Source organism: Lycium ferocissimum, chromosome 4 (genome assembly GCF_029784015.1).
Source record: "Lycium ferocissimum isolate CSIRO_LF1 chromosome 4, AGI_CSIRO_Lferr_CH_V1, whole genome shotgun sequence".
Taxonomy (NCBI): Eukaryota; Viridiplantae; Streptophyta; class Magnoliopsida; order Solanales; family Solanaceae; genus Lycium; species Lycium ferocissimum.
Genome location: NC_081345.1, coordinates 29,431,272 through 29,455,837, shown reverse-complemented (window position 1 = coordinate 29,455,837; position 24,566 = coordinate 29,431,272). Strand labels below are relative to the sequence as shown.

Sequence of the window (24,566 nt, the reverse complement as noted above, 5' to 3'; positions counted from 1 at the left end):
AACAATAATAACGTTTAAAATATCATATTCAAGAAGTTACATTCAATTCAATCTTAAATTTATCCAAAATCCCTTTTTCAAGTTCATCTCATAGTCATCTTCTTCACTTATGGCTTCTCCACTTTAATTCTTTTCCTTTTTAAGGGTACTAAACTTCTACATCAACTCACCCATATGAATAGGATGAAGAACATACCTTATAATCAAGGAACTTCACCTCACTCAACTCACTCCAAGATCAAGTTAACCACAACTTTGAAAGGAAGCAAGAACTATCACCTCCCATGGATTACCTTTGAGCTTTGATGTTGATCTTCTCTCTTGATGATATGGAAAGGTGTGGAGGGTTAGGGAACCTTCAAGAGCTCTCAATAAGTCTCTAGAAATGTAGGGAAATAAGTGTGGAAAGTTGGAATGAAAATGAGGTCCTTGGGGATTTAAAAAGGTGGCAAAAATCGCTCCCCGACTCAATTGGCGGTGAGTATGCGACCTAGCACACTAAGTGTGCGGCCGCACACTATCTCCACCACTTGGGGGTGGTGTTGGCCAGTAATTACACCCAAAATGGGGAGTTGGCGGTCAGTATGCTGCTCAGCACACTACCCCAATTTCTCCGATTTCGCGAAATCGCGTTCTTTCCAATTCATTTGACCTCCAATCCTTATGGAACCTTCTTGGCACTTGTATAAAACTTCGTTAACCATCTAAGGGACCTTATAGAATCCCCTCAAGGTAATTCTAAGCAATGCATAACTCAAATGCTACATAATCTTCCCAAACATGACTCCAACTCCAATTTCTCCAACAAACTTACTTCCACCGCTTCTTATAACTCCGAAACCTTAACGTGTACACTTAACATTGTCAAGTACCCTTCCTAACCTTATGAGGGATTCATGTCTACTTTAGGCTTGAGTTGGTTCACTCATAAGGCAAACGTCACGAAGTTTCCAAGGTGTAACATTAAGAGTATCAAGAACTATGAGCTTTAGCACTTCTAGGAATAGAGTCATCGTGGAAGACATTATGAATTTCATGTACAGGTTCACAACAATGGAATCATGCCTTAAGAAAGAAGGGTTAGCCTTACATACCTTTACGTCTTCTTAACTATTTAACGTTCTCCTCCAAAGTCTGAAAAATCTACATTCAAGAGGATTCATGCCAAGGTTAGGTCTTAAAGACCAGAGGCGGATTCAGGATTTGATGCTTGTGGATTCCAACCCATATCAAATTAAAAAATATAAAGAGAATGGTTATGCTTGTGGGTTCCCAAGTCGTATTTGATATATATTTACTAAATTTTTCAATACAAATACATGGGGGTTCCCACCCCCATATACTCTTAAGTTCAAACTAGAATGATTGACGAGCTAACGAAATTTGGGCAATACTTCCTCTATTTCATTGACTTCCACCATATTACAAAACAACTCCCAAACAACAATAACAACATCCACAATATCATAATCAAGTAGTTATATTCAATTAAATCTCAAAACTCATTCTCATAATCAATTTATATCAACAACTTCAACGCAACCGTTTGTACACTTGTATACAACACTCTCTCGTCATCACTATTGCCCCTCATAACAAGATTATACTCAAAACATTCTAACAATTATAACCCAAGTTATTTTACTACCCAAAATATCATCAAATCTATGTTTGAACTTCATCGTCCAATTTCTTCCCTCACTCGAGTTGTTCAACAACCAAGCATTCTTAATAACATGTAATAGATGTGAAAACTAGACTTTTATCATATAAGGATAAGCTCTGGATCAAGTTATCCACTTGAGTTAAACCTCCAACTTCAACACCGAAGGAATTCTAGGACTCTACAAATCCTAGTGAGCTTTCAACACTTGAATCCTTTGATTCTTGCCTTTTGATCTGTGATTTCACTTGGATTTGGTTGGGTATGCTTAGGAGAAGGTTCTAGAGCTTTTATGGACTTGGGAAATGTTGAAACGAAATAAAATGAGCAAGGGTCAGGTATATAACTAAAAAAAAAAAAATCTAGTACTGACCCGGATTTAAGGTCCACTTTTACGGACCGTAAAAATTATACGGTCCGTATAATTGGATCGTAAATTCTGACCAGTGGTTCACCCCCTTCTGGAATCAATTTACGGTGGAAGTCAGCCAGATATACGGTCCGTAAAAATTATACGGTCCGTATATCCAACCGTAAAACCCACTTTTCCCCGAAATACATTCTCGTCGATTTGTTCAACCTTTAATCCTTCCAATACCTGTTAAACATGAACTTAACCCTTTATAACTATAAGATGAACTTGTCTAATCTCATTTAACCTTGATAATCCCCGTATCCAAGACTAGAACCACTGACACACGACGAATCTCAAAGTACAAAACCACGAGGTGTAACAGTACTCTGGGGAGGAGTTTCTTATTTGAACACTCTCTTTGCAAACTTTGAAAGAAGCAATTGAAATAAACAACTCAGTACGTCAAGATTAAATAGTTCCATTAACTGAAATCCTGATGTTATATTTAAATGGATTGGTAAAGCAATCTGTCTTTTAATATTCTAGACAATGTTCTCTAGATCAGTTTCCCTCTTATTGAATGTGAATATACCAACAAATGGAGCAGAGATTGGTGGTGCCTTTGGTGCTGAAAAAGCTGCAGGTGGTGGCTGCGAGGCAGGAAGTGATTCTTGGAAGCAATATATGAGGCGCTCAACTTGGTAATTACATGAGCGTTTTCCTTGAACTCCATTTGCGTGTTATATTTTGGGAAGCATGACATTTTAACGCTTCAGTTGCTCTCACCAATTCAAATTAGTAGCATGTCTTAATTATCCCAGATATCAATACCTACTGAATGTAATTACCATGAGGCCAAGCTTGGTTGACCTAACTTGGCTACTTTCCTTATCATTGCAGCACAATCAACTATGAGTATGAACTTCTCATTGGCGCAAGGCATCAATTTTGGCCAGAATTAGTGGAGTCTATTGCCCTCTTACAAGCTGAAGTATCTCATAGCATGTTCTGCTGACCAAACTTTGGCTACTCTAGTATATCTAAAGAGCTTGTTACTAATCTTATAATTAAATGGAAAAACTCGGCCTTACTGCTGGCCTTCATCCGGCAACTTAAATATTCTAATCTTATTTCAACCAATCACCCTTGAAAAAACAACAGGTAGACGTATCTCAAAAGGACACGGGGATAACAGGTATGGTGGAGAGAAACAAACAGGGCACAGTTAGAGAAACAAGGCTGTTCATTCACTTCCTTTCTGCAGTCTTCTAGTTTATGATGTTATACAGCAAGCTTATTTAAGTTTGATGAAAGATTACCTTTCAACTTGCAAATTTATGCATACTTCCTCAAATATGAAGCAAAATCATAGTATCAATTTAGAACAATGCTGTTTGAGGATAATTTCACGGCTCGAAACAGGACATACTTCATCACCATTTGTCCTTTATTTTTGTGTGGGTAAGTATACTCTATTGGAATGGAATAGTCGATCCAAATGAAGCAAAACAAAAATTGCATTATTTTTAATTTTCGTATAAAGTATACTATATTGGAATGCAATAAGTCCAAATAAAGCGAAATGGATAATGGGAATTCATATAGTTGATTTTAACTTATTAATGATGGAGGTAGTGTTTGTTATATCACTTATATTGTTATCCTGGTCTTATGGTAATGGAGTTTGAAGTTAAGAAGCCAGGACCAGAACAGATATAATCTGTGAGACTGTGACATAATCAACCAATGAAGCCGAAAACTGTTTTGTCATTAAGAAACTAGGATGACGACATTGATAATCGGAAAGAATGAGGATTCTTTGTTCCAACTTTTTCTTGTATTTAGAACACGATAAAGAGATAGATTTTGGGCCTAACTCAATCCTGAAAAGGGTGCCCAACATCGAAAACAATGAATTAGAATGGGTCTGACTCTGATAGCATGATAAAAAAATAAATTTTGGCCTACTAAAACCCAAAGGCTAGCACAAGAGGGGATGATTGCTAGACCAAATAGCCCGTATCCTACCAACACGGGACTGCAAATAAAACATGATTGAGTTGGTCCTGGTTGATCATGTGTGGTGACAAAAAGCAGAAGAATATTATTGAAGTTTGGTGAACCATCAGGACAGAAGAAAAAGGGATGGGCCTAAAACCAGACACAGGTGATGTGTAGGTTATTAGCTGTACACTTGTACTATATTCTCACTGACCAATGCTTGCTTCCCAGAAATAGGGGCAGAATGTCCTTCTGTTGAGGCAGTAGCTGAAAAAAAAAAATTGGTCCTATTTGGTCCCAGAGAATGTAAGCATGACAAACAAACAGTGTCCCAGGCCTACTTTAGTACTCCACTTTCCGTGGAGTTTCAAACTCCGACTATGATTCTCTATGGTACTTGGAAGTAACTAAACTAAATAAACTAGTCATCTATGATGGTGTTTGATTGACTATTAAATTTAAAAAATAATTAAAAATTTCGATGGTTTAAAATAAATCATAAATATATGTGTAGTTTTAAATCATTTCATTATGTAAAATAAGAAGTTTAAAGAAAAACTTGGTTACAGGAACCGAAGGTTAGGACGATTACTTTGGTAGAGCAAGACCCAAAAAAGCTTATTCTTACCCCTTACCCCAAGTTAAATAAATTGTTTTTAAATAGAGAAGTATGACATTTTTTTTAGACGAACTAAAAAGGAAAGTGTGATATATAAATTGGGACGGACGGAGGGAGCGAACCATGGCAAAGTAAGATGAGCATAATTTCACTTCTTCTTAATCCTTATCCTCTGTTTGGATGGTTGTTTCACGTGGTTCATTAATGTACAGTATGGTATGGTACAGTATGATGTTGTATTGTATTGTACTGCATTAATGAACACAATGTTTGGATATTTGTATCGTTTGTTTTGGTTTAATAACATTTGTATTGTTTGTTTATTTTGATTGTGTGATGCTTGTATAATAACTTGTAAGTTTACTAAAATACCATTAACTCTTAATTAGAAATTAGTTTATATATATTAATAAAACTCGGGTAAAGAACAAAATAGGAACTTTAAAAAATAAGTAGGTAGTGAGTGGGAGGGGTGGGTGGTGTGGTGGGTGGTTGTGGGATGAAGGTGGGGTAGTGGGTGGTAAGGTAGGGGTGGGCGGTGGTGAGGGGTAGTGGGTGGCGGTGGTGGAGGAGTGGGTGGTTGGGGGATGAGGGTGGGGATAGTGGGTGGTAGGTGGGGATGAGTGGTTGTGGGGTGGGGTTAGGGGGTGGTGAGGGGTAGTGGGTGGTGGGGGTGGGTGGGTGGCGGATGAGTGGGGTAGTTGGGGTGGGGTGGGGTGGGTGGTAGGGTGAAGGTGTGGTGGGAGTGGTGGCGGGGGTGAGGTAGGGGTGGTGGTAAAGGGTGGGGTGGATGGTGGAGGGTGGGGCGGGGGTGAGTGGTAGCGTGGGGGTGGGGTGGGGTGGATGGTGGAGGGTGGGGGCGGGGGTGAGTGGTAGCGTGGGGGTGGGGTGGGGTGGATGGTGGAGGGTGGGGCGGGGGTGAGTGGTAGCGTGGGGTGGGGTGGGGTGGATGGTGGAGGGTGGGGTATAATGGAGAAATGAAATATATGGCAGGAAAAATCGCCAAATCCGTGGTTACAAAAAATTGGGACTTTTTATGGTTATATAACCATGGGATGAACGCGGGTTCTGTGTCATACCACATAATTTTAAAAATAAGAAAACAAGCTGATTTCGTAGAAGGCATAATCACATTAATGAACCACAGGAAACCACCATCCAAACAGGGGATGGTTTTATCTTTTGTCTTCCGGCTAGCCAAAATATACAAACTACAAACTATGAATGTGCCTATTCTCAGAGTTTCTGGATATACCACAATTCACAATCCCTGCCTATAAAATAAGCTAAAAGATATTTTTCAGTTGGGGGTTGGTTAACAATCTCTGCACAATAAACCCAAAAAAAAAAAAAAAAAAATCAAAGATCTACTTGGGAGTGGTAACTACCAATAGAAAAAATTAATCTGGCCATATTCGTTGCTTGATTATGAACAACAAAATGATATTGCCTGAGGGACAATATCAAACACATAAACACTTAACACGCAAGCAAGGAAACTGGACCAGTCTGAGAACCTAACCAGTAGGAATGGTTCAAAATACGTGTTCTAATAGAACCAAGATCCTACAGAAATGGTTTGATACACATATTACAAGAGAGGCAAGATTATACTTCCTCCCTCCAAGATTAACACTCACTTTAGCTCAAAAAAAATTATCTCAAAATAATTGTCACTTTAGGAATTCAAGACTAAAGTCAACAATCATTTCCAGTTATACTCAATTAAAGAAGTCGGAGTTGTTCTTTTTACTAGTGCTAAGTTCTCCAAAAATAGTTAAATTAAAATGGACGGAGTGAGTAGCTTGTAAGCTAAAAGAAGGCTTTCTCATAAATAAATATTTACAGGATACATAAAGAGCTAATCAAAACTGCAAAATCTGTTGGGCAAAGTAAATGTTAGTACTACAATTCAAACACACTGACAAACAGTAAATTTAGAGCAAGTAGTACTATTCCATTCCATAATAGAACTGCCAATTGCCCTGTTGTCTTATCACTTCGGAGATAAATTAACACGTTACTTGAGTAATTTCCCCAACATGCCTGAGTTGAAAACGAATTCAATGTTTCATTCACAACCTCCATCCAATCCCAACGAAATTGCTGGGATACAACTCTCCGATCGAATAATCACAGCGTGTTTCATCTCTCCACTATTTTCTGCTGGACTACTAGACATCGACCTAAGCAACTTGGGAGATTCCAAACTCCTCCTCAAAATCTGCCTCATCGCAGCGATTAAATGAACAGTCGGATTTAAAGGCGGGCTAGACGAACTGAAGTTCTTACAGAAGTTGAGGTGACGATTCAAGGCCTCTTCAGTACTGATAAGCATCTCGCAACGTATGATCTCGTCTTTGATTGCCTCAGCACACAATCCGCAAATCCACTTCCCTTGATACCGCTGGCGAATTGTTTCTATATATGATAGAGTGCATTCCTCTATCAAACCGCAGCAATCGCATTTAGCGAAATCAACATCTATTGGTGCTGTAAGTTTTGCTTTAACTGTTTGTGAATCTGCTGATTTCATCACCATTGCATCGCTGATCATCGACATCGTTATTCGTCAATCTGAAAACGAATTTCAACGTGAAAACGAATTTCAACGTGAAATCAAAAAAATTGTTCTAATAAACAAGAAATTAGTTCGAATCTTCATTATGTTTTATAGAGTTGATGATAAAAAACACACCTGAATTATCAATTTTTTACCTGTTGTTCCTTTTTCCTACCTGAACTATCACTATCTGTATTAAAACACACTTCAAAACTGACTAGGCAAACTATCAGTTGTTCCTTTTCCTACCTCCACTATCACCTAGGTTGTTTTAATACATTAGTTCATGTAAGAAAAAGGAACAAACTGATGTGAAACTCGCGAGAAAGTGATTGTTCAGGTGTATTTTTAACCATTATCTCTATTTCATATATATGTATACAAATCTAAGCTAAAACAGTTCATCTATGACCAACTACTAATCTATATGCATGGTAAATAAACTTACCAGTAGAAGCAGATGCAGATACAGAGATAAATATAAGCAGAGAACTTTAGAAATTATAATTATTCCTTTTTCTTCTGCTTATATTGGAATAATGTTTACAGAACTTAAAAGGAATACTTTTCTATCTTTCTTTCTCCCACTCGCCTTCCTATTTGCTTTTTTTCCTCATGAACAGAATACGTATCCATAAAGTAAAAAAAAAAAAAAAAAAAAACTTAAAAAAAGTTTACAGAAAATTCTACAATCTGTTTATGGACTAAATGAACAGAGAGAGAATCAATGAATTTAATGCGTAGATGAGATCAAAGTATAAGAAAGAGACAAAGTGAGAGCTTTTTTTTTGTGCTCCACAAAAAAAAAATTCTTCTTATTGAGGCTTTTTAGAGAATTTGAAGCATAATATATGAAGGCAAAAAGAGAAGCCTCAATGATTGATTGGCGGTTTGAAGAATCCACGTCACCTATTATTGTCAAATTAAAAATTGCCGACTGTATTCTTGTACATTGCCAGCTGTTCTTTCAATATTTTTCCATTTATTAGAGAAAAAGTTTAGATTCTAATTTCGCATTTTAGTAAAAAGAATCTAATATTAGTACCTTACTTAAGTACATTTCAGGTTCAATTATTACACTTTAATTCCTCCACTAATAATACTTTTTACAAATTTACTATACCTTTAAATTTTAGTCCCTAATCGAGTAAATGAATATAAAATCTGATTACTATGGTTAAATTATCAATTCTTCACTGTTAGTTTTATCATCCATCTGAATTTATTTGAAAATTTTATGTGACTAATCATTAACTTTAATTACTTTTTTAGGTTAAAAGGTTTGTTGAATTTGAATAGATTTAAGGTGAGCGATCAAAAGTAGAATTCTACTAGGTAAACGTCAAATGTGTTTTGACACGTACCATGAGAACTAAAGCTAACAAAGGAACCAAGAGTACATAAGTACATTTGTAAATTACAATATTTTCTCTGTTTCATTTGGAAATTTTCCTTCCCCTTAATTTTTTTAATAAGGAGATAGCTAATGACAAAGAAGCACGTGTGATGATGGATCACCGACATTTATATCCAATATATTACTCCTTATTGCACAAAAGAAAGAATATGAATAATGGAGTACCACGTGTGAAAATTAGGTCCTAATTTGTAGTTTACGATTTAGTTAGATCTAATTGCGGAGTTCACTACACTTCATAATCCACCCACATTTTTCTATTTGTAGATAAGCATTTCTTTCTTTTCTACAGAAAGGGAAATTTTCTATGGTTAACTTGAACTCAAGTTCTATGTTTATTTAGGATTCTAACCTTGATTACCTAGAAAACATTAAATGTCAAGTTGGAGAATATATGCTTTCTACTATAACCTCTTGATTAAAGGTACCAAAGCTCCCGTGAGAAAAGAAGTAAAATTACATAATTATCTAACGGTAAATACTTATTCGTATTTGATTTTTAAATTAAATCATATTACATATTTATAGTTAAGTGATTTAACAAATTTGAAAAAAAAAATAAAAAAAAAATAAAAATAAAAAAAAAATATATATATATATATAAGAGACAACCAAGGGGTATTTGTAGTCCTCACAAAAAATTTCAATTAATTACTTCTAGGTCCCAAATTTATTTTTTAAGGTCAAATTTACTTTTTATTCTTATTGCCTACTTTTCATTACTTTACTACTATGTATATGGGAGAATAACCACTTTTTGTAGTCTTCACGTGTTTTTTTTTTTTTTTTTGACTCTTTTTACTCCTAATTGAAAAATTAATGGCTTTGTGAATCTTCATACATTTTAGTAAATTGTGAGAACTTTAAGGACTTTTTCATGCCACTAAAAATGATGATGTTATCGTTATGGAAAAGATTATAAAGGCCCGGCAAAGCATAATGTGATAGAATAAGACCATGGGCTTATAAAAGAATTATTAGTTCATAGAAGTTCTAAACTTCACCAATTATTCTGTAAGTATAATCTTATTATATCTAGATCTGATTCATAATTTACGTGACACCAAATTCGACGCATTGTACTCATATGTGAAGGCCCAGCAAAACTTCTCTTTTTATTCTATTCCAAAACTTTTTTATTTCATTCTATTTCTTATTATTCATTGAATCACAATTATTAAGTTTGCTATCAGAACATTGCTAAACCCATTCTTGACTTGATTCTTATACCTATATATAGTATCATTGGTTTTGCTTTTGTGTAAGAGATACATATCAATAAAAATTTCTTCTATACTATTGTGCTGGGTTTAATATTAAAGTAAATCTTTGTTAGATTCTGGCTCTTATTTTATACTAGATGAGCTTGTTGAATCTTGAGAGGTACACCCATACCGGGTGAAATGTCCTTAAGGATAGTGTCTTCGGACATGCCTCAAGCTATGAAGAATTCCATACAGTGTTCGTGATCAAGTATTTTCCGTATGATTTCCAATAACTTCAACTTTTAATTCTTAAAGAAAAATAAGAACTTATATTTATTTCCTCCGGCTAAAAGTTTATGTTTGTAATTTCGGGTGTTGTAATTTCGGAAACAGCCTCCCTATCTTCCGAGATAGGGGTAAGGTCTGCGTACACTTTACCCTCCCTATACTCCATATTGTGAGATTTCACTAGGTATGTTGTTGTTGTTGCGTAGTTTAAGATTAAGAGTTTATCATATAATTTAATATTAAAATTGTATAGATTTAAATTTAAGGTTTATGTCATATTTAAATGTAGAATTTTAACTTTTAGAACAATTTTTGTAGAAAATAATAGTACATGAAGGAAATACTGCTTTTTACTCCCTGGGCATGTGATTAAGGTAAGAGGAGAAGTTTTAAGTTAAATTACTTTTAAATATAAAAATATATCTTTTTTTTTTTTGACTGAAAAAAAAAGTGTATCACATAAATTAGCTAATATTCAACACAACAATTTTAATTGCACCACTATTTCCAATATTACAACCCCAATTTTTAGATTTTAACCTCATATATCACGCATAAAGCAATATGCATTAATTATGTATTCAAAATACAAATGTAACCTCGAAGAATTATAGCTTGTTGAAATTAATTTCCTTTTCAACAAATCAATATGTAAAAATAGTCAACACAAATTTCAGTTATATTCTGCACCAGATTATATAAATACAGTCAAATCTCTCTATAATTATCATTCGTTATAACAACATTTCACTATTACAACCTAATTTTCCTGAAAAACCGATTTTTCATGTTATATTTTACTCCCTCCGTTTCATAATAAGTGAGTTTTTAGGCTCTTTTTTTTTTTTTTTTAAATAAGTTTTGCTTAAGAATTTCAAGAATACTTCGGGCAGATTCTTCCAAAATTGTTCTTATTTAAATAAACAAGATCCATGAACTACCTTTTTTTTTTCTAGGCATTTAATTATGTAAGCACAATTCGATTAGGGGTAAGTTAGTAAAAACACACCTAATTTTCTAGGAGTGAGCAATTTCTTAAGGGGTGTGCATGAGCTAAAAGAACCACTTATTATGGAATGGAGCGGAGTACTTCACTCTAACAACATTCTACCTATAACAGCAGTGGCATGCATTATAGCGGTACACTCTTTGTAAAATTACCTCTCCATAACAGCGTACTCAAATATTTTGTAAGAAATATATTATGTATAAAAATCAAAAGCTATTGATAAGAGTTAGCTGTTACTTGAGGTGAGATAGAAGAGTCACATGTTAAGCTCCTAGACAGAAAAATATTGAATTCCCTTCCACTGAAAGTTTAGACAAAATTTTTGGTCAATTCAAAGGTTATATTATCACTAAGAGACTGGGATTTATGAAACAACGTATAATTGTAGAATTCTTACGTCAAACTTGAGATATTTCAATTCTCAATTAATTTTAAATGCCTTTTATAGGTATCAACTAGTTATACATTTATTAGTAATTTATTACTATTTTCATTTTTTAATTAATGAGATATGAAAATCAATCCAGATTTTAAAATTAACAAGTATATTGTTTTCGTTTACATATAAGATAAAATTACAAAAAATCATTGGTTGCTACTTTTGTTTATAACAGCTAAGAGATCTAATGCTAGTATATATACATAGCAGCACCTTACTATAGCAGCTATAAAATTTTCGGACAAATGTTGTCATTATAGAAAGGTTTAAGTGTATATACAAAGTACTATCATCTTTAATACCTTAAAATATTAGCTAAATAGATCAATTAAATTCATAGATTAATCCAATTAAAAATGCATGTGGAGGAGGTCCAAAGATAAGCATTACGTGTACAATGAAAAATTGAATGCAAGTATAATAACAGGCAGTAAAGCCAAATAAACAAAAGCTCAAAGGGTATTTCCGTAAATTCATGTGAATGAAAGCTCCTCAATTTCCTTTTATTAATAGTACTAGATGATGAAAGCCTGTGCTACAAAAAATAGTATCACACTTTTCTTTTTAGTCTGTCTAAAAAAAATGATATATTTTTATGTTTAAAAATCATTTAACTTGAAATTTCTCATTTCACTTTTGGCTTTTTACATTCTTAACATATTTATTTCCTCCATGCACTTTTACTTATTCACTTTTAACTTTTCATGTTCTAGCTGAATATTTATTCTCTTCTCATGTATAAACATATGCAGTTCAATTTTAATTCTCCTACACAAATTTATTTCCTCCATGCACTTTTACTTGTTCACTTTTGGCTTTTTACATTTCTATTATATATCTATTATATATAAGCGGCTTGGGGGGACGAACACGGCTCCCCAAGCTTGTACCAACAGCTTCACGAATTGTACCCGCATTAAATTCTTGTACCATGAGCTATATAATTTGTACACTTTATTCAACTATTTTTATATCTCATGTAGACATGTGTCATAATACTTAATGTTTATTCTCTTCTCATGTATAGACGTATGCACTTTAAATTTAATTCTCCAACACATTTATTTTTTCCGTGCACTTTTACTTGTTCACTTTTGACTTTTCGTGTTCTAACTCAATAGTTATTCTCTTCTCATGTATAGACATATGCAGTTCAATTTTAATTCTCCTACACAAATTTATTTCCTCTATGCACTTTAATTTGTTCACTTTTGACTTTTCACATTCTTTGAGAAGTAATAAATTTCACGTGGATATATGCCACAGTGCTGAATATTTATTCTCTTCTCATGTACACACGTGTGCACTTCTATTTTAATTCTCCGACACATATTTATTTGCTCTGTGTACTTTTACTTGTTCATTTTGACTTTTCACGTTATTTAAGAATTAATAAATGAAGTACTCCTTTTGTTCCATATTACTTAACTACATTACTATACCTGACTTTTCACGTTCTTTAAGAATTAATAAATAAAATACTTCTTCCATCCCATGTTACTTGGCCACATTACTATACTTGACTTTTCACGTTCTTTAAAAATTAATAAATGAAGTACTCCCTTCGTCCATATTACTTGGCCACATTACTAAAAATATATGTCTATTTTTCTTTTCTATATTTATCTTCTTTTCTATTTCTATTATCCCCATTTTTCTTCTTTGTCAACATTTTAAATGTGAAGAGAGGATGAACAATAGCAATGCAAATTTCTACCAAGTCATTTTAATGCTCCTACACATAACTTATTCACTTTTGACTTTTCACGTTCTTTGAAAATTAATAAATAAAGTATATATTTTATCATAATATCCATATTTATTGGTATATAGTCTCAATAGCCTCAAAAAATGAATAATTAATGTGACAGGTAAAATAAGAAGAAGATTTTTTTTTCCGTGATTTTTTTCCTTGATATGTTAACGTCGACAAGTAAAAGTAAAGGGAGGGAGTGACATTTATCCCCGTTTTCCTTCATTGTCAATACTTTACTTATTTACTCTCCTTTGTAGTCTCTGATTATTATTTCTTTACATTTATAAAATGTATTACTTTATATTTTCATTTCAGAATTAAAATTTGGTGATTAATGATATAACATATATATTTCTAATTTTGATTTCTTTGTAACAATTAATATTTTTTAACAAAAATATTTTAATCCAATATATACAACAAAATGTTTCTTATGTTTGAATCTGAACAGTTACTTAATTGAAATGGATATTAACCTGTCGGTATACAACAACAACAACAACAAGCCCAAAGATAATCTCACCATGTGGGGTCTGGGGAGGGTAGAGTGTACGCAGACCTAACCCCCACCTTGAAAGGTAGGGCGATTGTTTCCGAAAGACCTCGGCTCAAGAGAGAAAAACAAGAAAAACAAGACAAAAGATCAGATAGGGCCAAGCATACCGCAAACAATATGAAAACAAGGAATAACAAAAGCGAGAAAGTCATGGAAGAACAATCCGGAAAGAAAGGAGCATTAACTACTATAGATAAATAGGATAAACAAAGTACACGACCCAACAAATATAAGCAGCAGTCAAATGCAGAAATCAAATGGTAATAAACAAATGAGCAAAGCAACTCCTATGGTGAAAGGATAAGCCACCTAGCCTTCTATCCTAATCCGAGTCCTCCACCCTCCTATCTAAGGTCATGTCCACGGTGAGCTAAAAACTTTGCCATATCCTCGTCTAATCACCTCTCCCCAATACTTCTTCGGCTCCTTTACCTCTCCCCGAAACCGTCCATAGCCAACCTTCCACACCTCCGCACCGGAGCATCCGTGTCTCTCCTCTTCACGCCCAAACCATCTCGACCTCGCTTCCCGCATCTTGTCCTCCACCGATGCCACTCCCACCTTGTCTCGGATATCTTCATTCCTAATTCTATCCCTCGTAGTGTGCCCACACATCCACCGCGAAAGATTCGCATTTTCGCGACTTTCATCTTCTGAACGTGACATCTCTCGACTGGCCAACACTCCGCTCCGTACAAATAAAGTCGGTCTAACCACCACTTTTTAGAACTTGCCTTTAAGTTTTGGTGGCATTTTCTTATCACACAAAGACTCCGGAGGCTAGCCTCCGTTTCATCCACCCTGCACCAATACGATGTGAAACATCGTCGTCAATATCCCCATCTCCCTGTATAATAGACCCAAGATACTTGAAACTTCCTTTCTTTTGAATGGCCTGGGTACCTAGCCTCACTTCCTCATCAGCCTCACGCGGCACGCCATCGAACTCCGCACCCAAGTATTCTGTCTTGGTCCTACTCAATTTAAATCCTTTAGACTCCAATGTCTGTCTCCAGCCCTCCAGCTTATCGTTAACTCCGTTGCGAGTCTCTTCAATCAGGACTATGTCATCCGCGAACAACATACACCAAGGCACCTCACCTTGTATTTGTCGTGTCAATTCATCCATCACCAAGGCGAATAGAAACGGCCAAGAGCCGATCCCCGACGCAACCCCATTAGAACAGTGCTCCGAGTCTCCTCCTACCGTCCTTACCTCCGGTCTTAGCTCCATCATACATGTCCTTTATCGCTCTAATGTACACCACAGGTACACCTTTAGCCTCCGTGCATCTCCATAGGACCTCTCTTCGGCACTTTATCGTAGCCTTTTTCTAGGTCAATGAATATCATGTGCAAGTCCCTCTTCCGCTCCCTATATCTTTGCTCCACCAATCTCTTTACAATATGAATGGCTTCGTAGTCGAGCGCCCCGCATAAATCCAAACCGGTTCTCTGAAATAGACACACCTCTCCTCACCCTCATTTCCACCACCCTTTCCCATACTTTCATAATGTGACTTAGCAGCTTGATACCTCTATAGTTGTTGTAGCTTTGAATGTCTCCCTTGTTCTTGTACACGGGAATCATTGTACTCCACCTCCATTCTTCCGCATCTTTTCTCGTCTTGAAAATGACATTAAACAACCCAAATACCAACCACTCCAAGCCTACCCCCGCTCGCATTCTTCCAGAATTCCCCAGGAATCTCGTCAGGTCCGGTCGCTTTTCCCCTGCGCGTCCTACGAACAGCTCCCTTCACCTCCTCAACCTTAATACTCCTACAATAACCAAAGTCTCGACACCTATCAGAGTGCTCTAAGTCTCCCAACACAATGTCTCTGTCCCCTCTTTCGTTCAAGAGTTCATGAAAGTATGACTGTCATCTCTGTCTAATGCGGGTTTCCTATACCAACACTTGGCCATCCTCATCGTTGATGTACTTCACTTGATCCAAGTCGCGTGCCTTCCTCTCTCTCGTCTTGGCGAGCTTAAATAGCTTCTTATCCCCACCTCTGTCCTCTAGTTCTGCATAAAGGCATTCAAAGGCTGCCGTTTTAGTCGCCGAAACTGCCAACTTCGCCTCCTTTCTCGCCATTCTATACTTTTCCCTGTTCGTCCGCTTCTCTTCATCATCTTTGCTATCTACCAACTTCACATATGCATGCTTCTTTGCTTCTACCTTCCCTTGGACTTCTCCATTCCACCACCAACCCTCGGTGCACCACCACGGCGCCTCGCGAGACCCCCAATACCTCTCTAGCCGTTTCCCAAACCGGCCGTTCTATCCCACATCGCTCGCATCCCCCTACTATCCCACGCTCCCATAGCCATCAACTTCTCCTCCATCTCTAAGGCACTAGCCGGAGTCAAACTCCCCCACCTAATCCTCGGTCGGTCATCCACGACCCTCTTCTTCTTCTTCCTTCTTATCTCCAAATCCATCACCAATAGCTTATGTTGGGTCGTAAGATTCTCACTCGGTATGACCTTGGCCTCCCCACAGAGGCCTTTATCATCTTTTCTAAGAAGCAAAAAGTCTATTTGCGTCGCGATCACACCGAGCAACGAAAGGTTACCAAGTGCTCCGCCTTTCTTCGGAAAACTCGAGTTGGCTACCACCAATCCAAAAGCTTTGCGAAATCCAGAGTGAAACTCCTCCACCATTCCTGTCCCCGAAGCCAAATCCACCATGCACCTCGTCATAACCCCTCGAAACAGACCCAATGTGCCCATTGAAATCTCCTTCTATGAATAACTTCTCAGTAGGCGGTATACTTACCACCACTTCGTCCAAGTCCTCCCAAAAGCGCCTTTTTACCTCCTCGTCCAAACCCACTTGTGGCGCATAGGCACTAATAATGTTCAAGGTAAACCCTCCAACGACTAACTTAATCGCCATCATCCTGTCATTGATCCTCCTAACCTCTACCACCTGGTCTCTAAGCTCACTATCTACTAAGATCCCTACCCCATTCCTATACCTCGACTTGCCCGAGAGCCAAAGCTTGTACCCGTCCACATCTTTAGCTTTAGGTCCTACCCATTTAGTCTCTTGGACGCAAGCTATATTAATCCTCCTCTTCTTAAGAATCTTAACTAACTCTATGGACTTTCCCGATAAAGTCCCAATATTCCAAGACCCTACTCTCAACCTAGAAGCTCCCTCAACCCCCTTAGCCCCCCCAACCCTAGCCCCCGATCCCAACCGAGAACATGACCCTAGTCTACCATCCCTCGCCAAAGCCAGTAAAGCAAATATACTTTAGTGAAAGGTTAATCTAAGACAAACGAAGGATCAATAATAAAGCACAAGATAGCAATATTCTATAAGCAGTGAAATAGTATTCAATTAGGCGGAGTAGGCAAAATTTATAAGGCTAAAAGACATGAAATGGGCTATTGGAGGTACCGACTCCAAGTAAATAAAACTTTGTTCACCACCGAGAAAAGAGAAATCTCTCGTTTTGTTCTCTCACGGAATATCATTAGTGCGAATCACCGTCACCCGCCGAATCACCGTTCACCGACGAAAAACTCGAGTACTGTAGAACAAAACCTACCGGTGAGAGGGTTTCCGTCGCAAGGTAGAAGGAAAAGAAAAGAGAAAGAAAAAAACAAAAAAAGAAGAAGGAAAAAAAAGAAAGAGAGAGAGAGAGAGAGAGAGAGATCCGGCCGGTCGTCGTCGCCGGCCGCCGGTGGCCGTTTGGGGTGGCTTAGTTGGGGGTGGGTGGGGTGGGGGTTGGGGGGAGGGAGGGGAGGGGCTGCACTTACCGTTGGAGAACCCTCATATTCTTACTAATTTTCTTTTACATCAATGAACTACTTTCACTGTCATGATACTGATAAAAAGGTCCGACTCTTTCCATCTCAAAGACTTTTAATTACAACTAAAGTGATAGTACATAAAATATATAATAACAATTAGAATGTTTTTAAAGTTATTTTCAAAATACAAACCTTAAAGACTGACTAATTAAAGCGAATAAACATGTTCGGCCCGTGCGGTGTGTATATATATATATATATATATATAGTATTCCCTCCATCCCAATTTATGTGACACTTTTCGCTTTTCGAAAGTTAATTTGATTAAATTTTGAAGCTAAATTGGATTAGATTAACTTAATATTCTAAGATTAAAAATATGCATTTGAAAACCACAAGAACAATACTATAATTTGTAACTTTTTTCATATCAATTTGGTAAAAAATACATCTTAAAATGTTAGTCAAAATTGATGCAGTTTGAATATTGGAAAACGAAAGTGTCACATAAATTAGAACAGAGGAGTATCATTTGTTTATATTGATGTGGTATAAATACTTATCTGAAATATGGTAATTCTACTGTGCCTAGACAAGATAACATGGCTCGAAGATTACTAGCCGGCACTATTACTGCAAGTATTAGGTGTTTTCTAGATAAACCATTAACATATTGAAAGTGGTAAGATATTTTGCTAGATTTGTACTGTGGTACATAAAGTCACTTTGTGAAGGCAGCCGCCAAATTTTCTGTCCTTTGATTCTTTGTAGAAAGGTAATAGAAATGTCATTTCCAATTGTCCAGCAAGTAGAAATATTGCCTTCCGGACATTTCTCGGTTTATCTTTGGAAAATAATTATTATATTAAAATTTCAAGTTATCATCTTAGATTTTTTTTATATGAATTTTAGAACTCCAGGATACTGATTATTATTTTATTATAATAATTAAAATGGTTATTTGTAGGACGCGTTTGGTCATAAGAATTATTCACTTTTTTTCGGATTTTTTTCCCTTTTTAAAAAAATTAGTGTTTGGTCATGAAAATTTCAAGAAATTTGAAAAATAAGATCAAGTTTTTCACTTTTTTCATAACGAAAACAAGTACATTTCAATAAAAAAAAATACTATTTGTAAAAATTATGACCAAACACAATTTCAACTTCAACTCCAAAATTTCAAAAAAATAAAAAAGTTTTTGGTCTGTATGGCCATACCGCCTACGTAATTTTTTCCTGTCCAACATTGGTGGTGGACTGGTGACTAAATTATTGGATTCAAAGAGTGAAGTCTACGCTACCCAAGTTGGCCACTTAATTACGCATTATATTATTTGTTGTTAGGCTTTAGATTTTAACGAAGCAAAATGTTAGAGCCTAGAGGTCACCTTCATATCTTTGATTCTTTCCTTTGATTATACCAATAGTGCATGGACTAAGTGAAGAAAGAAACTGATTCCTTTTTCTTTTTTCAATAAAAATAAAAGGGGGAATTAGCATGATGGTGAAAAGGACGTCCACTTAATAATAGTAACACGAAAATCGTAAGAGATCAAAAACAGATCTCATCTTTCATGCATTATCTTTGGGTAAGGGCTTCATTTCCCATGACAATTCTACCATGAAAAAGTGTGGAGATATGGTAAAGATTCTTCACCCAGCGGTTATAATTTTGAGCTGTGAAAATGAAGAACCGCTGACATCTTTACCATCTTAAATTGTAGCTCTTCTTAGTGAATTATTTGGAGTAACATGTAATAAATTTCGGATGCCTTGAAGAAAAAAAAAAAATCAGGAAAAATATATGGAAATCAACCATTAAAGAGAAAAATGGAAGTAGTTGTTGTCATCGGAAGCATCAAAGGATCATCAATTCACATCGTACTATGCGTTAAATATCGACACATTAGCACGTTTCTCATGCTTGATGCTTGTTTTGTCAATTCTATAGATAACTCTTGCGAAAGATATGTGTATGGCATGAATCTTTTACATAAGTAGCATCATGTAGAAGAAATTTTTGGAACACTGACAAAAGGTCTTCTCGCTAACAATTCCGATTCTATCCAATAGTTTCCATTAACCAATTAATCATTGCCCAACAAGTTCCATCAATTTTCAGGTCAATGTTCTTGCGTTTTCAGAGTCCATACTTATTCTCGAATAAAGAAAGAAAACTAAAGAGGTGGTCAGGTTTCAAGTGCATGTGACCTTAATCAAGCTTCTTGTTACCTCGCTTTGATAATCATATATAGAGTTTAATTAGTTATATATATCATCAGTATAAAGAATTCTAGTATATATCATCAGTATAAATAATTCTATTATTAGAAGACCCAAAGAATATTTATAAGTCGGTCATTTAAAAGTGTGAGATCTATCATATTCTAGTCCTCTTTCGGCACACTCAAACAATAAATGCATACCCATCAAAACATTTGATGGTATGATTCAAATGTTGTCTTCCGTGTTCAAATCTGTAGAAAAACAGTAACCACAACGAGAAACTGGAAACCAGTAAGAAGAAGAGACAAACAAACACAAAAAAAAACAAAAAGTATGTAACGTTGAAAAATTCACAGAATTGAAGAAATCCGAGACATATTCACATCAAAGGTGTCCTTAAGGAATTTAACCCCCTCACCGTACCCGAGGTTGTGGATTATTTCCTCCCAGATATAACGATATAATCAGAGTGGCGGTACCAAACGCCTACGACTTCGACGAACTCAAATTCCGGAACGAAATCACACTATGACTCAATAGGTTTTATTTGCGTACACTGAATTTTTAATGCACGAAAATTGTTTTTTCTCGCTATCGAAACGAGGCATTTCGCCTTATATAGCCTCGAATTATGCCTCTTCGACATGCTCGTGAGGTTTGGTGCCTCTCGAAAAGGCCATGCCTTTTTCTGAAAAATAAGAACGTTGGGAATTATTTAATTAATTTCCAGTTAACAAATTAACATTTTTCCCGCGGAAATTAAAAAATAATTTCAGAAAATGAAGATTGATTTTTAAATAAATTTGGTCCAAAAAGATTATCAATCAATCAGATCATTTGACCAAATCCAAATCCAAATCCAAATCCAAAGCCGAAGCCGAGCCGAGCGACGACGACGGCGCGAGGGGAGTCCCTCTTCTTAACCCTTTAAGAGCTAGAAGAAGTGCTTTCTAATATAAGCACATAACTTTCCCTTTCTACCACCAATGTGGTACAAAGCAACTTTGCTTTGAAACTTCATTTTCCTTCTATTGTCTTCTTCCTCCATTTCTCATTCACACCAACTTAGCTAGCTTTAATCATTAACTAGCTTTAACAATCCCCCACATGAACGGGGAATGGCTAAATGAAAAATGCATGACAAAAAATTCGTAAGCACAGGATTAATCGTATCCGGATAAGTAGATTTCTCTTTGAACTTTCCGTAGCTACATTCGGTAGATTTGATATCTTTGAACCGTCGAGCTTTGTGTATACCTAGACAACCATATGTCACACAATTAACCCTTTAACCGTCTTGGTTCTCATTGTTTTGTTCGTTTCATATAACACTTCCCGGTTCATGAAAGAGATTCTCCTTGGAAGACACTTCACACTTACGTGGATTCAAGTGTCATGTTATACACTATTTGATATACTTTAAACTTAGAAACCATTAAAAAGCCTTAATGCTTTATCGTTTGTCTCATCAAGAATGGACCAAAAAGTTATTATGACAATGTGAACCGTCATTAATGACTATCTAACCTAGATCATCTCCACAGGTAGAGTTACCGCCACGATGACTTGTCCTCGCCATAGTCCCATTCCCCTCGATCTTTCAACCACTTCTCAGTTAGGCCTTTAGTTAGCGGATCCGACACATTATCTCTTGACTTAACATAGTCGATTGTATAATACCACTAGCTTGTCTTTTATGTCTTCGTCGTATGTGACGAGACTTTCCGTTGTACATAACGCTCCCGGCTTCCTATCTTTCCGCAATGTATGCATATAGGAGAGTTCTGGAATATCTTTAAGAAATTTTATGTTTCTTGATTCCATCAGATACATCTACCAAGACACTCCCACCTAATAAAACGTATCCACTTGTGGATTTAGTTTCGCTTGAACCGTGATCCATTATGATACCCGTTATAATGCAAAGCAAAGTGAGTATGTTTCAAATAAAAACTAATAATTATAGCACACGCAATTTGCAGTATATACATCAAACTTCCCAACACTTAATCCAATTTTCACCTTTATTCTTTAAAAATCAATTGGCGTCTTTGCAACTTTAAAGTCCAAATACTTGAACTTTTCAAGTACTTTTTCAATATAATGAGATTGAGACAATGCTAGACCTTGAGGAGTCTTATGGATTTTAATTCCTTCGGCAACTCCTAAGTCTTTCATATCAAACTTACTACGCTTAGTAGCATTTATGTTAGCAATGTCGTTACTCATTATTAACATATCATCCACGTATAAACAAACAATGACTGTGGTTCGAGTGTTCTTAATATAGACACATTTATCACACTCATTTATCTTGAATCCATTTGACAAAGATCGTATGGTCAAATTTTGCATGCCATCTTGTTTTAGCCCATAAAGAGACTTAACAAGTCGACACACCTTCTTCTCTTTCCCTCGGAACTACAAAACCCTTCTTGTTCCATGTAAATTTCTTCCTCCAACTCTCCATTTTTTTCACATCCATTTGATGGATTTCAAGACCGTACACTACTAACACCCGAATAGATGTAATCCTTGTTACCGCGAGTACGTATCAAAGTAATCAAGACCTTCTCGTTGTCTAAACCCTTTAACAACTAGTCTTGCCTTATATTTATCAATAGTCCACATTTTCGCAAAATCCATTGAAATTTTATTCCCCGGGGGAAGATCAACCAATTCCCAAGTATGGTTGTTCAATATGGATTCTATCTCACTATAAACATTGAACTTCCGATACTTGAAAGTTCGAGGCATTTTCCAACAAAAATGAAATAAAATATCGTCCTTTGAGTCTTGATTTTCTCATATTTTCCTTTGTTTCTTCCCGAGGTCAGATTCTTGGCTAGAACATTCCCTTTTATACTGTGAAATTACCGTATAATTTTCTCGAATATATTTGTGGCATATCCTATGAAAACACAATCAACGAGAAGGTCCTATTTTTACCCTTTGGGTTTAGGAACTTATTGGCCAAACACCCCCACACTTTCAAGCCAAATCGGGCTTCCTTCCTTTCCACTTTTCGTATAGATTTTGTTTTAGCATACATCTAATTACAAGTTGGAACTATTAACAAGGCATTCATCATTTCTTTCAATGTTCTATTTTTCCTCTCCGATTATTAGCACGAATAATGCCATATTCCAAACATATTTGTTCAAAATAGATTCATATTCACCGCCCCTATCACTCCTTATCATTTTAATCTTTTTGAGTCTCAATTTTCATTTTGCTTCAACTATTAAGTAAATAAACGTAAATATCGAGTACTATCGTCAATAAAAGTTATAAAGTACTTCTTTCCACCGCGAGATGGAATTGACTATGTCACAAATATCGTATATTAAGCAAAGGACTTGAATTCCTTTCAACCGACTTATAGGATGTTTAACATACTTATTGTTTGACATTTTGATGATTGCATTCAAACTTAGGCAATACTTCCAAACTAATCATTTTTCGCAAGGTTTTATAATTGATTAAACGTGAATTAAATCATTTTAAGGTCAACAACCATTACATTAAAAACTTATTAAAAAACATAAACACATTTAAAACCGTTCTTCACTAGAAGTCCTCTTTTTTCCTAATTGGAGTTTTTACTCTGGGTCATCTCGTAGAACCTTCAATCTCGTAGATTTATATGACCGAATCAAAAGCAAAAGGCTTCTCATCAAAGACAAATGTACCAGTCCCACTAGGTTGCAACAACATACGACAAGTCATAACCTCCTCGAACCAGAAGCCTTGGTCCCGATGCTTTTTCCTCTTTTTCATTTAGTGCTCCCTATGGTTGATCTCCCATTTGTATCTTCCTCGATTCTCAACCTGTAAACGAAGATCTTCCATCATCTTTTCGAACTGTTTCAAGTAATTTTTGAAGTCCTTCCAGGCAACTTCTCTATCACAATGTAATATAGTTAAAAACATATTTTTTAAAGGTATTAATTAGATTTAACGTATAGTAACATAGTAACAATAATTGGTCTACCATTTTGTAGTCCAAAACGTAAACTAATTCATATTTCTTTTCCAACGCATCCCATAATTGATAACGATGAGTGTGTGTTTCCCATAAGTCATATCAGGTGGATCACTCTTCGATAATATTATAATCCAAAATAATTATTGCGGAAATAACAGTTGCTAAGAAATCGTACGTAGTATACTTGAGATATGATTGAAGGATTGATAATTACTACAAGTTTGTTTTATTTTACGCAGACAATTTTTATGTAACTTAGGAGTCCAATTAACATTAGTTTAAATTCCTTAAGCTTGTTGTCTTCCGTGTTCAAAAGGTGGATTAAGCAATATGTAATCTAAGAAATCGAGACCACGTAATTCACCGTGTGTCCTTAAAATTTAAATAAATTTCCTCCCGGGATATAGGATATACTGTCGAAAATATTCTTTCGAGAATGAGAGAACTAAGTGACTTGTTTTTTCTCGCTAGTTTCACCCTTATATAGCCTCGAATTATACAGGACTAAAGGCTTCCGAAAAGGCCATGCCTTTTTTCTAAAAAATAAGAACGCCTTATTTAATTAATTTCCGCTTAACAAATTAACATTTTCCCAAAATTAAAAAAAAATTTTAAATAAATTTGGTCCAAAAAGATTATCAATCAAATCATTTGACCAAAAATCCAATAAAATCCGCACACTTAACCCTTTAAGAGCTACTCTTAAAGCAAA

General features: G+C 35.8%; 2 protein-coding genes across 2 annotated transcripts; both read right to left on the bottom strand.

Moving 5' to 3' along the window:
• Nucleotides 1-6,439: 6,439 nt before the first annotated feature.
• LOC132052179 (uncharacterized) lies at nucleotides 6,440-8,020 on the bottom strand. Its single transcript, XM_059443577.1, has 2 exons — nucleotides 7,650-8,020; nucleotides 6,440-7,215 (listed from the first exon to the last, which is right to left on the bottom strand). The coding sequence occupies exon 2, from the start codon at nucleotides 7,199-7,201 to the stop codon at nucleotides 6,710-6,712; it is 492 nt and encodes a 163-aa protein (XP_059299560.1). The 5' UTR covers nucleotides 7,202-7,215; nucleotides 7,650-8,020; the 3' UTR covers nucleotides 6,440-6,709.
• An 8,427-nt stretch (nucleotides 8,021-16,447) lies between these two features.
• Nucleotides 16,448-17,663, bottom strand: LOC132053918 (uncharacterized). Its single transcript, XM_059446010.1, has 2 exons — nucleotides 17,647-17,663; nucleotides 16,448-17,135 (listed from the first exon to the last, which is right to left on the bottom strand). The coding sequence occupies exons 1-2, from the start codon at nucleotides 17,661-17,663 to the stop codon at nucleotides 16,448-16,450; spliced, it is 705 nt and encodes a 234-aa protein (XP_059301993.1).
• Nucleotides 17,664-24,566: the final 6,903 nt, after the last annotated feature.